We start from the raw sequence: 16,636 nt of genomic DNA, 5'->3' as shown, positions 1-16,636 counted from the left end.
AACAACGATCAAGTTTTGCCAATGTCAATCTAAAAAAACGTCCTGGCAATAACATCACCTCAAACAACAAACCAATCTCAAGTGATAGAAAAATCTCTATACTTTTTGATAAAAACGTTTTAAACTTTACATTAGAAGCATTTAATTTGAAACAAGCCATTTGTGCTTTTGATTTATATTATAGTTTGCATATGTACATGTATCTACTAATAAATAAGTAAATACATGGACTTGTGACAGTGCTCTGATAACTTGAACGCTCTGATAATTTGAACACTTTTGCTCGGTCCCTTGAAGTTTGAGTTATCCATGTTTGACTGTAGTGAGTGATAGAAATACTTACACAGTAACTAAGCGCTAATCACACACAATTACAGACTCACTGGATTAATACAGAGATTGATCTCCATTTACAGTTTTTAGCAAATTTTCTGTTTTTCATACAGCTGCTGGGAATTTACTATGTTAAGCATTCAACAATAGGCTGCAATGTCTCATAGTCGGAAATCAGTACAGCATACACTTGAAATTATACAGTCAGACCAGCTGGCATGCTGTTCGGTAAGCCTGTTGGATTGTTGGCAGAATATTTACCATTATAATACGTTACGCTTAAATTGAGTCATTTTAAATCTATAACGGGGAGGAAATATTCAATGACATTCTGACAAAAACTTTTACATCCCATTTGCCAGCAATGATTTAGATTTCGGAAGAACAGGAAGTACAAGTGTTGGAGGCAAAAACTCACTACCACAAGCTTCCAGCTGTAACAAATGGTCATTTTTGCGACAAAAATCAAACTTATGAATTACATCAACGCCAACGATTATTCAATGTGTGAACTCGTAACAAATGTGCTTTTCTTGGCTGCCACACAAACATTTCTCATCTAGTTACCATACTACATTGTTACAGTTACCTAACATGGCAAATACTGCAATTATAACGCAAGGTCAAAGTGAACTTCATAATACCTGTAAAGTATGCATCATATTTATACGAATATCATATCCCACATAAATATCAAGTAGTAGTAAAATTACATAAGCAGATTTGGTTGTACATCTCGTAGAATGCATTATCAAGAAACTTGTTTCCTTTATGCTAGAAGAAAATATAAAACAGCTGTTCATTACGATTAGCTATTCTTGTAAATTGACTCTAAATTAAATTCTATTTAAAATCTATCGACAAATGCTTTTTAAATAATGATTTTTAGACAAATTGTAGACAGTGTAGTTTGAAAAATGAGTGACTTTCTCATTTTTGAATCCCGCTACAAAATGTGTGGTGGAACTCGGTGCATCATCTGAGTATGGCAAAGAGCTGCACTGTGTCTCTTTAGTAGGTTTCATAGACGGTGTCTCTAAGTAATTAGTTGGTAATTATCCTATCATGTTTATACTTAAACACAAGAAAATAATCATCTGTCTGTGTTTGGCTAGCGTTGTTGAGTGTAGCAATAGAGCTATTGAAATGGATGTTATCAGGTCAAGAGCAAACAACTTCAGTAGCTGGATCCATCTATCGCGTGTTCTATGAGAAGATGCAAACATAAACTAAAAATAACAATCATCCTTGCTCTGTATATAGTAACTACAAGCAAGCAACAGGATCAAAGGGTGTCAATGATCATCACAAAAATCAAGAAGCAAAGATTCTATTGTGAAGAAAATTGGAGGGGAATGTAAAAATATTACAATTGATAATGATCAATAAGCGACAGTAAGCAAGAAACAAACAAGTCCACCCTACTAATGTAATGCTCCAACTGAACGGGATTGGCTCATGCAATCTGTAGACACACCCAGTCCCAGCAGCACTCCCACTGCCGAGTCGTTCTGGCTGGCACGGGGTCATGCAGTATCAAAGCTGAGGGCGATTCTTCTGAGCTCATCTGGCTGGGCTGGTTGTTCCAGAACTGTGTGGCTTCACAGGTGAGCTAGGAACTGACTTGTAGGGTTACCATTGCTGACTTTTACCTTAATGCCTCTGTTTTGGCAACTGGCTTAAAGGGTAAAAAATATGTACAGTGAAACTCGGATAAGTCGCCCTCTGATAACTCGAACACATGGTTAACTCAAACAAATTTGTTTGGTTCGTTCCCACGCAATGACAAATTGATTCAGATAACTCGACCTTAACTTCGTTAATTCGAACAGTTTTTTGCCCAACGGCTACAGAGACAATTGTTATCGCTTTGGAATATCACGTTATTCCAAGCCGTAAAGATAAACATCAACCTTTAGTAGTTTGTAAGCGTCATTATTGCCACTATCGGCAAAATATTTTCGTCAACGATTCTTCTAAAGGTGTGCAAAAAATCAAATTTTACCAAACATCCGTCTTGAAATATCCCTTCGGAAGCAAGGAAAAGCCAGGTAACTTTCAGATAAAGGTTGACTTGCAACCAAATTCACATTACAGTTATTTGGTATCAAAAGATGCACCATGTCTTACTCTGCTATGTTGTAGGTGCAAAATATGCGGAATTGTGATTACAAGCTCTTGAAAGCTAAAAAACGAACAGTTAATCGCCACCATCATGAAACTGCCATAGATTAGAATCTCTTTTCAACACGGCTCAAATGGACGTAGTTGTACAAGATGGCTTCTGTTTACACTTTCACACAACCTTATTCGTCGAAATATTTTCAGAAGTATACTTCACGCGTTCAATAAAACCATGTCTATTGTTCTTACGTGTCTATTTTATCGTCATTGTATTGCTGTCACTTTCAACACTGATATATTATAACCTAACGTGAAAATTTGTTTAATATTTTAACCTTAGCTCGAAGGAGTACATATCATTGTCTGATAAACATCACGAGCCTGTTGGTCACCTGTGATAATCGAAAAATACTGCAGAAGCCGCAAAGCATTGGTCACATGATCAGATTACGACTAGACCATGTCGAAATAAAACTGTTAAGTAGCGAGCATCTATATTTGGTACAGGGTCTTGAGTAAAACCCGAAATGTTTGTCATAAACTAGTGCTACGAGAAATGTTATATTGAACCTTTTATTGGCCTTTTAATTCATGTGAGAACATCACGTGACTAAACAATATCCAAATGTAATGACTACGTCAGAGAAATAAACTTATTCCAATCTACGGCGGCTTTTCGTTTGTGAGCTTTTAAGAGCTTGTAATCACATTTCCACATATTCTGCACCTACAACACATCAGAGTAAGACATGGCGAATCAATTGATACCAAATAACTGTAATGCGAAATTTGTTGCAAGTCAACCTTTAAAGAAGAATCAGCAAAATTGCTATTGGTTAAAACACTCAAAAGAAACATATTTCTTTTTCTGAGCATTTCAACAGCGATCAAGTTTTGCCTATTTCAATCTGAAAACATCCTGGCAGTCACATCACCTAAAACAAACAAACAAATCTCAAATGATAGGAAAATATTTATACTTTCTGATAAAAATTGTTAAAACATTACATGAGAGGCCCGTTAACTTGAAACAAGCAATCTATGCTTTCAATTTATATATAGTTTGTATATGTACTGATAAATATGAGCACTTATGGCAGTGTACTTATAACTTGAACACTCTGATAACTAGAAAACTTTCTCTCAGTCCCGTGAAGTTTGAGTTAGCCGAGTTTTACTGTATATGTAAAAAGTTCATTCTTGCTTACACACTGCTACAATGTAAAATAATTGTAATGGAATTGTAGTGATGCAAGTGGTGATGCAAATTTGTACCCAAGTTCTTGTTAATGGCATTTTCTTTTCGTGTTGGGTGATATTAGTAGTAGGCTAGTAAATTATACTGTCTAACATAAGCAAATAAACTTTACTGTCTATCATAAATGGAACCTTCAGCTTGAACACTCCTGATTGATTTTCACGCTTATGAAGAGTATACAAATGCATTATACAGATGTATATTGGAGTAAACAAATGGAACGTTGGATTTTACAAATGAAATAAACACATAGTATATTGCAATACATAAATGGAATATACAGCTAGTAAACTGGAGAAAACAAATGTAGTATACAGATAGTATACTGGAATATACAAATCCTCCCTTTTCCTCTTCCAGGAGCTTTCAAATACATGTACATACCAACAAGTATGGTTACATGCTGTGCAATAAAATAGCCTCTCTCAAGTATCAGTATTCAGCTGTCTTGCTAGATAACTGCGGTGAGTGAAACTAGGACTGAAAAATTTGCATCGGCATGGTTTATGTCATGTTTGAGTCCTCGGGTGATTTGTGAAAGTACTGCTTCGAACAAAGCTACTGCTGCATATCTTAAATTAGTATGACTTCTCTCCTGTATGAGTCATCATGTGTTTTGTTAGATAACAGCGATGAGCAAAGTTACTACTGCAAATCTTGCATTGGAATGGTTTTTCTCCAGTATGAGTCCTCGTGTGTATTTGTAGAGTAATGCGTTGGGTAAAGCTCCTATTGCAAATCTTGCATTGGAATGGTTTCTCTCCAGTATGAGTCCTTGTGTGTATTTTTAGAGCATTGTGTTGGGTAAAGCTCCGATTGCAAATTTTGCATTGGAAAGGTTTATCTCCAGTATGTGTCCTTATGTGTCTTGCTAGATTACTGCACTGAGTATAAAAGGCACTGCAAATTTTGCATTGAAATGGCTTTTCTCCAGTATGAGTTCTCATGTGACAAGTTAGATTACTGCGACAAGCAAACCTGCTACTGCAAATCTTGCATTGGAATGGTTTCTCTCCTGTATGAGTTCTCATGTGTTTTGTTAGATTACTACGACGAGTAAAGCTTCTACTGCAAGTCTTGCATTGGAATGGTTTCTCTCCCGTATGAATTCTAATGTGAGTTGTTAAATTACTGCGAAGAGCAAACCTGCTACTGCAAGTCTTGCATTGAAATGGTTTCTCTCCTGTATGAGTCCTCATGTGTCCAGCTAGAGTACTGTGCTGAGTAAAGCTAGCACTGCACATCTTACACTGAAAATGTGTCTTAGTGTTAGGAACTGTTATTTCTGTCTTTTCACTGGTTGTAGATATTATGTTTCCAGTTGTAATACTTTGGTTTCTTTGAAACAATTTCAATCCACAAGATTCACCTACAAAATAAGGTTTTTCCTTTTTAGTAACACACTAAAGTATTGTCGTGTCACAAAAATGTTATCAAAACCCTATAGGCAATATACGATTAATTTTTCATCTCAAACATGCCTACCTTGAAACCTCTGTTTGAGCGCCAACTTAATATGTCTTATTAAGTAGTTTCGCACTTATTCTGGTCTGATATATCAACATAATTATAGAAAACATGACATAGCAAAAATGCAGAACCTGACGGCATTCATATCGCTCTGCCCAAAGGAGAATGCAAAATATAGGTGCCATTAGCATTGCTTCCATCATACGAGGGTATGAGTTATCTAGTAATAAATTATGATGAGGTAGTTGAGAAAGAATGTACCACCCTCTAATTGAATTTCACCTCTAATAAAACGCCACTAAAGGCAATGGGTTGAAAATTACAGCGTGATTGCATCCAAATAGAACTTTCACGGAGTGTTGACTGGCTAAGATATCTAGTGATTCAGTTTATGAAAAAAGCACCACTAGATTCTATGACCAGACTCGAAAAATCAAGTCTCTGGCATCAATAGCCACCAGATGCTATAACATGACTATCCAATGCATGATCACTAAATATGGCACCGGGTACTATATAATGATCATACTTCCGACAGATCTTCTTAAAAATATAGTGTACTACATCAATAGAGCCCTCAGAGAAAAAGAGAGAGTGTGTGATAGAAAAATAGCGTTTTGCCAACTGCGCGTCCTGTTTCAGGATAAAGAGAACACCTATTAATTTGACATTCAGATTGTAAATTAGATTATCAAGAAGGTCAGAATCATAAGTGATACATAATCTAAGAGCAAAACATACAACAAACAGTAGAAAAAGCTGACCGAGCACGGGCGTTCATGCTACTATACGGGTATGTACCACTTCAAGACAAGCTTGACAAGATTGCAGATTAATAGGTCAATTTCAGGTCACTTTACCGATCCCAATTTTACTTTTCAACTACATTAGTTAATCTGACACTATATACAGTGGAACTCGGATAACTCGAACTTCACGAAACCGAGAAAAAGTGTTTGAGTTATCAGAGCGTTCAAGTTATCAGAGCACTGCCACAAGTGTCTGTATTTATTAGTAGATAAATGTACATATACAAACTACATAAAATCAAATGCATAGATTGCTTGTCGCAAGTTGATGGGCCTCTGGTGTACAGTTTAAAAATGTTTTATCAGAAAGTACAGTACCATATAGATATTTTTCTATCACTTGAGATTTGTTTGTTGTTTTAGGTTATGTGACTGTCAGGGCATTCTCGGGTAAAAATTGGCAAAACTTGATTGCAATTAAAACGCACAGAAAAAAACGTCTTTTTCTATAGAGCATTCTAACCAAGATAAATTTTGCCGATTTTTCTTCAAAGATGTGGTTGCATCACAAAGGCCAATTTAATGAAATTAAAACCAATAAAAGGCCAAAACATCCGCTACAATTTGATGGTCTTTTTATGTTTGTAGACTAACCCTATCCGGAGATATATGCGTTTGAATGAGGTCATCTTTTAAAAAGCTCGGATTCCAGCTTCATTCGTGACGTAACGAGTAATACATCTGAAAAGAGTACACAAGCGATAAATATAAAATCTTTTCTTTAGCCAATCATCAGGGCAAAATTTTTATATAAGTCATGTTAAATGTTATCGCTAGTAAAACGAGTTGTCTATGATGTCAAATATTCTCATTGTTAGGGAGACTACTATATTACTAGCTAGTTACTGCGCATCTACTACTAGTAGATTCTAGTAGCTACATGCATCGACAGATTTATTTTACATTAATCATCAGACAGGTTTTGGTTAGAGCTGACAAGCCCAAGCAGCGTTATGCTGCAGAGGAAGATAGGAGAATGGAGGTAAATTTATCTTCAACTTTTAGTATCCCATACATATGTGTCATGATCACAGAAACCCATGGTTAAGTCGGGATTATAGGATTTAGGGTTATCTACACTAGCAGAAGGAGAAACTTCTCAGTTATTTTGCAAAAACATTTTGATTCCAGTTTAAATACAACCGATTTTATGGTCAATAAACTGAATGCACATTTACCATTGGTGCAAAAACATAGTTCCGAGAAAACTGGTGTTAAAGTCGGAGAAACGAAAACCGATGCACATTTTTGTTTACATTTCAAAACGTCATAGCAACTGATATTAAGAAGTTGTGATATTTATCTAGATTTCTGTGTTTATATCCAAGACATTATGCTGGATTTAAAAATTTAATCAGATTCTAGCTGGTTGTCATAGAATTAGCTGTATATCTATAATAAATGTATTACTTAACTTTGCAGATATTAAAAACGGCTTGGCAGTAACGCGATATTTTGCACAACCGTAGTATGATATACAAAATCTTTAAAGAAATAATGACAGTAAGATATTGTACACCATCGGTCACTATATACTTCGCTGTTGTAAATTCGAATAATTATTCTTATAATCAAATCTTAAAAAATCAAATAATTATTCTTTTAATTAAATATTTTAATATTCTTTTAAGAATTGTTAGGAACATATCATTGTCATTCCCTTTGCTTTCGCTGCTTTTGACATCAGTTACAATACCAAAGTACTAATTATTACTGTCCAAATGTCAGAATTATCTTTCAAATCAGCAAAAAAGAAACGATTACGTTTTTCGGACGCCATTTTTCAGTACGTCCTGTTCAGCATAGCAACGGTTTTAAAGGTTTTTTCCGAGGTTTAAAGAGATTTATTATCTAAACTGACGTCAGATTCAGAAAGATCACTCTTCGATTGGTCCAGACACACGTGTTACAAGAATCGTTAACAATATTATAAATTCAGTTAATGTAACTTTAAAGTCGGATAACTCAACTCCGTGATTTGCGACTTAACCATGGTTTCTGTGACCGCGACCCATATATTCTAAGCTAACGGTAACAATTTTAGTACTCGTGAATACATCTACAGCGCACCTTCGAGATATGATTACCCTGATATACGATTTTTTCACCTTACGAAGTTGAGCATTGTGAGATCTTCACCTCACTAGACCAATTTTATTTCACCATACGATTTTGAGAAAAGTTTCGCCCGAGTTAAAATTTGGCGATCGGTGTGCTCATAACGCACGTCGAAATAAAAAAAGCACCAACATTTAGTTTGCCGAAAACATTTTCAGAACGTTTAGAAGAGACACGATGATCGACTTTTCTCATGTCAGCATTCCGCGTGGAAAAATTGTTGTAAAAAAAACAAGCGAAAACAAATATTCATTTGTAGCGTTATAATATATTTTACTATAAAACTTTAAGTCAGCATACGTATATAACTACAAGTATGTACATTTAATTCGTTAGCTATGGAATCTGAGATCGATACAAACGTTACAAAACGAAGGAAAATGATTTATATGTCAACAAAGTTGGATGTCGTAAATAAGAAGAAGGCACCCGTATTACTAACATTGTCAAGGAATATGATCGCAACCAATCAGCATTTGCAATTACTATTACAATGTAAAACAAGCACTCCATCAAAGCAAGCACAAGAAGGAGCTTACGACTGAAGATTTGAAGGAGTTAGAAGGCCATGCACGCAATCAGCATTCAAAAGGAGCAAACATTCAGTAAGGGCGAGGAAGTAGAAAATACAGAAAACCCCACATTCACAGAAATACTTCAAGTGTTTAATTTACTGATGTGAACTGGTACATTTAAGCAATGCATGTATAATATATATTTTTTTATCTCTTGTTTGGCATGTTTTTCATATTTTATTCATTCTATTTGTTTCCTTTTTATTTTTTTGTTTTTCTTGTTTAACCATATCTTGGCAGGTGGGCTTGTTATCTCCTACGTGAATACAATTCATCGGATGTATGTAACTCATAACTAGCTACTCAAGATAGTTCACGCATTCACATTACTTTCTGAAACTTGTTAAAGTCCGTTAAATTAAATTAATCTTCAAGTGTACAGCAACATAATTAGCATCGATACGTTTTTGCGTCCTCTCTGCTTTATTCGCTACATGCTATTTGCTGCTTTATTCGCACTTTCTTATTGAATTCTGGTCGAAAAAGGTTTCAACTAGACACGCTAATTTTTTTAATGAAAGTGAAGGCAGAAACTTATGAAGGATAAAATTTTGTGAGAAAAAGTTGAAATCCATTAAAATAGTTCAAAATACATACTAAAACTTAGTTTTAAGGGTGAGTTGGTCAAGCTAAACTTATTTGAAGTGAATTTAAAGTTTATGTTATGCGCACCTTTTGAAGGTGAGAACTTCTTACCGTACGATCTGCATTTGGTACACAGATTACAATTTGACAGTATTGCAGAATATAATCGCTAGGTGCACTTAATACAATGCAGCTACTGTAGGTAACTATAGTTACTAAAGTTAAAAGGAAAGTAAACACAATTTACTGATGAAGGCCAACTTTTACCCTGTTTGTTTTGTGTAATTTACTATGTTAGCAAAACATAAATTATTTCATACAACAGATAAATACTCAGAATAATATTTTAAAAACAAAGAAAGCCCGTGCATTCACATATAACTGAGTACAGAGTCTTTTTTCAACTGCATTTTTGCAAAAATCGGATAAATACGCCATTGCAAACATGTGAGTGAAACGTACTCGCTACTGGGAACGCTGAATCTTAATCAATCATCCAATCACGCGAAACGTAGCGTTTGACTTGATTTGTTATTGTCTAATGTGATGGAGACCGCACGTCCTTGCAATTGTGACACCCCGGAAACAAGTCAACATATAGAACACAATCTATGATCGTCTTTGCTAAAACGTATCGCTAAAAAATTTCAATTGTATTTTATTTCTATCATTCTTTTATTACGTTCACAATACGAAGGCTAAAAGTTTCACTGCTAAAACAACTACTTCTGGCTCGTCTAAGGGTACCTTGGAAGAAAAAACCAAAAAAAGTTATTCCTTCATGCATTGTTTTCTACATAATTTGCCTGATCCAAATGGAAGTTATGCAGGCTTCAAAAATGTAGAATCAGAAGATGATGATCAGAATGACGCAGATGAAGTGGAGCTTTTTATTATGGGAGAAGGAAATTAATGTAAGTTCAGTTGTGAGTTGAGGAAAATATAGTTCTCAGAAATATTTTAACTGAATCTGACAGCATCTTTACTTAGCCGATGTTCATGTCTTGTACAGCGAATAAGTGATTTTAACAAAATAATACAATCATAATGTGTGGTTTGATGAATAATTATATTTCAATCAATTGACTTGCCTCATGACATAAAAGCACTACATTTAACAGCTTACGTTACATAAATCTAAATCATATTATACAAAAATCAGCATAATATTCATAATTTGAATAGTCTGTTATATTAATTTTATTAAAACGATACCTCATATAAAACTAAGGATTGGGTATAACTTTCGTGTAAATCTTGACCTGTGCATTTCTATTGCTGTCCTACCATCTGGCTTTGTAGGATGTTTTGAAAGTGGAGCTGCTCTGTCCTGAAATGCATATACAGTCAAACATGGATAACTCGAACTTCACGGGACCGAGCAAAAGTGTTCGATTTATCAGAGCGTTCAAGTTATCAGAGCACTGTCACAAGTCCATGTATTTACTTATTTATTAGTAGATACATGTACATATGCAAACTATAATATAAATCAAAAGCACAAATGGCTTGTTTCAAATTAAATGCTTCTAATGTAAAGTTTAAAATGTTTTTATCAAAAAGTATAGATATTTTTCTATCACTTGAGATTGGTTTGTTGTTTGAGGTGATGTTATTGCCAGGACGTTTTTTTAGATTGACATTGGCAAAACTTGATCGTTGTTGAAATGCTCAAAAGAAAAGACATCTTTTTCTTCTGAGCGTTTTACCCACGATCAGTTTTGCCGATTTTTCTTGAAGTTTATGCAACTTCAAGAAAAAGTTACCAAAGAAAAATCCCTTACTTTACCTGGGATTCGTTAAGAGCAACACTCCGAGGCAGTTCAATTAAAAGTTTTACGAGGTTTAACGGTACATTGTATATCACTCACGCTTTTTGAATGGATACTTATTGAATGTACACATGTATTCTGTGTTTAGGTCAAACGATGAATAGTTTTTTTAGCTAAGACAATGTATACGTTTAATAAAAACAATTTTTAAGACGTTTTAAACATTCAACATTCCGACGTTGATTCAACACGGAATCAACGTCGGAAAACTATTCGTCACGGGCTAGCCGGGTCACGCACTCAAGGATTTTCGCCACGCACATACAAAATAACATGCGATTTTTGTTTTGTATGTGCGTGGCGAAAACCCTTGCGCGCGTGACCCGGCAAGCCCGTGACGAATAGTTTTCCGACGTTGATTCCGTGTTGAATCAACGTCGGAATGTTGAATGTTTAAAACGTCTTAAAAACTGTTTTTATTAAACGTCTGTTATATTAATTTTATTAAAACGACACCTCATATAAAACTAAAGATTGAGTATAACTTCCGTGTAAATCTTGACCTGTGCATTTCTATTGCTGTCCTACCATCTGGCTTTGTAGGATGTTTTACAAGTGGAGCTGCTCTGTCCTGAAATTCATATATTTATTCACAATATAACTATTATTCACATGTAGAGCAATTAAAAGTATAACAAACTGGTTGAAATTTTTTTGTGGTTTACACCATCATCCTACTAATTTCAGAGTGTCGCGCAGTACAGTGTTAGGGTAATTTAAGACTGCAGTGTGACTTTATGTTCATGCATTATTCTGCAGACTGTGTGAGAGTGACTAATTTAAACAACATCTTGGCACAAAAATGTGCTCTCTTCGAAATTCAGACGTCTTCCCAGCAAATAAATTTCTTGTGCGAAAGCCTTTAGCTTCTTTAGAGTAATATACTGTCATATTCAGTTCCCCATCGCTATCTTTAATACATAATTTATAATAGTTAAAATTTAATGCCAGTTATCAATTGTGTTAATACAATTTCTGTATAAATTTATCTTTAATGTTGCTCAAGCTGTAAAAGTGGTATCCCTGCTGAAAAGTAGTATAATCCATATAATTTTATTGTAGATACAGCTTACCAGTCAGAACTTCTTTTCCCACATTCGTGTTGTGATCTATCACTGTTAGTTTGATTCTTGTAAAGTATCCTGGAAGATCAAAGTCTATTCGCTTTGGTGCATAACTTAATATGATGCTGTGGAGGTTTTCTAAAACACCAGTATGTTGACCATGGTTCAACAGACGCAATGTGTTTAGCAGTCTCGCTTACCCTAACGCATCACAAAGGACTTTGTGCCCGGCACTTCCTGGAATTTCACTTTCTTTCTAGTTCTCTGTAAACATATCACATTATTCGTTGTTATTTTTTAATATATTATAAATCTGCAAAGTTTTGGTTTATTCATACATCAACCAGCTGCAGAATATTTACCATTTGTACAATCTCTGTTTAGTATTATGCAATAAATGACTACATCTTCTTATATCACAAACCAAAGGCATTGTAAGTGATATATAAAATATTATATTACACATTTGCCTGTGCTTTGTTATTTCTGAATATATTATTAGATTCAACATACAGCTTTCATGTCAACATTGGGTGCAAATAATATATTTTTTCATCACTCACGGATAAATTGGTTCATGAGAGCAGTGGATGAACTTGTCCTTTCCTAGAAAGCTCCTATGAATATTAGCGACATGGTATCTTTTGCTAAGTACCACCTCAACCAATAGCTCAGCATCGCCTTCACATTGAAGCGCATAATACCACACATGGTTTTTTCTTTCCTTTATCCAAGGGAGCAACTCTTTTTGATCTTTGCGAACATTCGCTCTAGTCAGATTTTTGGCCAGATTCTTGATCCAATGCCATACATCCCATCAAAAAATTACAAATAAATACCACTAAAGTTAATTTGCTTAAGAATTGCTTCTAAACCATTACTTACAGTGTGACCACTGCTACCACAAATACTATCACCATAGCCGCTATCTACCACCATCACCAACACACACTAACACTACACATAGTTCAATAGTTATACCTGATTGTAAGTATAGGCTAATCACTTCAAGCGATCTGTAAAGCCTATATTAGTAATGGTAGCATGAATATAAAAAAGTAATGCAATCCAAATTTTATGATTATGTAAATCATATATTTTATGAACAATTAGGGCATTTCTGACAATCCAGACCAAACAAAAAATTTAAATTTCCTGACTAATTTTTACTCAGTTAGCCAAGTTAATTCAAGTGAATCATGTTAAAATCAAACGTGTGAAACTCAGCCAGAGTCTCATTGTCACCCAGTCATATCAAATCATTGCTTTGTACTCATGTATATACAGTACTAAATATCTCTAATTATTACATTTATTAATTTGTATTATGAAATAACTATATTTATTATTAATATTTATTTAAATTCTTCATAAATTACTTACGGTTGAGGTTTTCCTGTTTGACGATGCCCCCTTGCTGTATGTTACAACACCATTAGGAGATGGAACCTCTCCCTCTTTCACTCTTAATATTGTAGTTGTCCCAAATTTCTCCAAATAAAGCTGGCTTTTATGGAAGTGCCTAATGCACACGACTGAACTAGCAGGTAGTCTGCAAAAGGTTAAGTCGACACGCTTTGCCTTACACAGCCATAGTTCTGCTTAATTTGGCGACTGAGAAACAGGAACTCTAGAAAAGGTTATGCTACGACTTTTAGTGTCAGACTCACAACTAGCAAAAAGAAATCTACCCATCATAATCAACTGACTGTGGTTAAAAGAAAATAAAATGCGTTGAATTACTGACGAATAAGTAAAGAACTCGTTACTGAAAACAGCTTTATTAGGATTCAGCGACGGTTCGACGTAAATGCACCAAAATATACTTTCAAATTTGAATTTGCTAAACTAGTAGAAATATCTGCTAAAATTTGGTTTTTCCGTTCAATTAATATAGTATCATGCATTACCAATCATATAAAACAATGTTAAAATTATGTGTTTACTTTCACTTTAACATACTATTTTGTTACTAATTTTCAATATGTATAGCATTTTTATAAAATTTTAGACAATATAAACCTTTCTTTTTCATTGTATAATTAAAATGGTTGCTATCCCCGAACATACGACTTTTTTGCCGTACGATGCCAGCCTTCGAACAGATTACCATCGTATCTCGAGGTTGCACTGTACTAATAAGTAAAATTATCACTTTTGCTATCACAAATCATCCTCGCATAAATTTTTAATCGTTTCACAATTTTTTATTATTTCACCCAGATATAGCATTTACGTTGGCATTTTCATCTAGTAAATAAAATTTATGATTTGAATTTATATTCAGTGTGTAAAAGGTGAAAGTCGATTGATCAATGCTCATCTTCAACTCTAGGAAACGAAGCTTCAAATTGTTGGCTTGGCGTATTGATGCTTTGGTTAATCATTTATTCGTTTTGAAAATTACACTAGCAATCTATCTAACTCTCAAATTGAAACCGCTCAGTAGATACGCGTTAGAACGACATATATATATGTATATATATGCATGGCATTTTTTACATTTGTTTTAATGTTCCAGGATGTTTATGGTTTACAGGTTCACTAGATGGGCAGTCGTGTCGGTCTGGAAACTGTCCTAAATGGGAAAGAGAGACACGAATGTGTCCTGCACAAACCATAGCGTTTTGTTGGAATTTGCTGCAGTTGATTAATTTGTCCTATTATATAAACTGAAACTATGTGAATGGCCACAACTTGGATGGATGTTTTTAACAAAAACTTTGTTCTGCGATGAAAATTTTTTGGCTCGTAAAAATTATATAATAAAATTGCTGTAGACAATGCAAACATTATTTGTAGAACATATTGAATACACTATAGCCGTTATCATTTGTGCTGAAATCTTCTCTTCCATAGATGGATTTATGAAGTGTAATCAGAACTGTATTGGCAGGTACTTTTGAATAGCTCGACTCACTTCCAATGGACCAAATATTAGGTTCAAAAGATTTTACGCTTTATCTTACTAAGTGAAAACAGGTGAGCCAACAAATCGCCCACCAGGTGCAAGAATGGTTTTATTAATCTTTTACTTGAGTACTTGGTTATTCGATTTCAACGAACTTGATGTTGTTTTGCTTTCACTAGTAGAGCTGGAACGAGACTAAGGAATGCAGGGTCAAGCCAGACTCAGTGTCAGCAATGAGGGCCAAGATCAAGTCGGGCAGGGTCAGCACACGCGAATTTTTATACATTAATGGCATGACTTCGGCTAGTGTTTTTATTACAGATTTTATTTTCAACTCTGCTATTATAATCAACAAGAGATTAGTTAAGAAATACTTTACAAATATAGAAATAGATAACCCAGCATAGAAGAAAGCAAAACTCTATCACTTCCCTAAAACTTATGGCATCGGTGAAAGAAACTCAAATTAAAAACAATTAGACGCTAGGTTCAAGACGCTAGACACGCTTTTAACCTTTTCCACACTGTTCCCGCAATTCTTATGGGCTGAGAGCGCAGTCTCAGCGCACCAAACCCGTAATTGCCCGTCAGATCTGAGTCTTCGATAGGTATTTTTTAAATTCATTTATTTATTTTAAAAACGTCACTAAAATTTTTAATTAATATTTTGAGAAGTTTTAAAAGATATCATACTACTTTTTTAACACTATACTTATTCTCTTCTACGCATGTGCAAAAAGAACACGTTGTTAGAAGTTGAACGTTCTTTATGGAAAGCTGATCATCGTGAACGGACGTGAAATTTGAAGCGCTGCTAAAAAATTTGTTTATAGGAAGATACCGACTGGTTTAAAAGTGAGGAAGAGGATTTTAGACCAGAAAAATGTGAAGGGAGACGACGAAAATAAAAAAAGAAAATCAACAGAATGAATTGGATTGCGAAAGTGAGACTGAGACGGCCGATGTTGAAACGGCGAATAATGACGGATATCAGAAAGGAGCTGATTTAAAACCAAAAGAATTACATTTTGCTGACAGCCTGGCAGGAGTATAAATTTGGATTCTTAAACAGATGTTTTTATTATTCAAAGCTTTTTAAACATTGGCCATTGTAAATATTATATTCATCGAAACGAATAAATATGGCCTTCAAAAACATTGCGATGCTTCGGAGCCTGTTGATGATAAACATTTGGCAAGTTGTTTGTTTAGTTTTGCATATGGGTATTCTCAAAACGCTCTCTGTTGCCTTACTGGTCCACATTCCTATATTATCTACGCTGATATTTAATCAATTTAAAAATTGTAAAAAAATTTGAAGCAAGTTTACACTTTATTGACAATTTTGAAGACCCTACTGGTAATATATTGTTCAAGTTAGAAAATGTTTTTGCCATGACATGCGACTGGTTCTCGCCTGTTTTTCTATCTGACAAACTTATATCTGTAGATGAAAGCTTGCTGGCATGGAACGGATGGCTCAACTTCAGACAGTATATTCCATCTAGCAGATCTAAATTTGGAATTAAGTTATTTGCTTTCCGTTGCTGTCTCTGG

General features: G+C 34.6%; 1 protein-coding gene across 1 annotated transcript; it reads right to left on the bottom strand.

Moving 5' to 3' along the window:
* Positions 1-4,293: 4,293 nt before the first annotated feature.
* On the bottom strand, positions 4,294-4,959 carry LOC137388056 (oocyte zinc finger protein XlCOF28-like). Its single transcript, XM_068074573.1, has 2 exons — positions 4,694-4,959; positions 4,294-4,525 (listed from the first exon to the last, which is right to left on the bottom strand). Exons 1-2 carry the CDS (start codon positions 4,957-4,959, stop codon positions 4,294-4,296), a joined length of 498 nt encoding a protein of 165 aa, XP_067930674.1.
* Positions 4,960-16,636: the final 11,677 nt, after the last annotated feature.

This window comes from Watersipora subatra, chromosome 2 (genome assembly GCF_963576615.1).
Source record: "Watersipora subatra chromosome 2, tzWatSuba1.1, whole genome shotgun sequence".
NCBI classification, from domain to species: Eukaryota; Metazoa; Bryozoa; class Gymnolaemata; order Cheilostomatida; family Watersiporidae; genus Watersipora; species Watersipora subatra.
The sequence above is the reverse complement of the archived record's forward strand: the minus strand, read 5'-3'. Positions and strand labels throughout refer to the sequence as shown.

Bases quoted from the DNA above. Each gene is read 5' to 3' on its own strand.
- LOC137388056 (XM_068074573.1), bottom strand. From the start codon at position 4,959: ATGTGCAGTGCTAGCTTTACTCAGCACAGTACTCTAGCTGGACACATG. The intron at 4,526-4,693 runs GTTTGCTTGTCG...TTGCAATCGGAG, and splicing joins TGCAAGATTTGCAGTAGCAG to CTTTACCCAACACAATGCTC.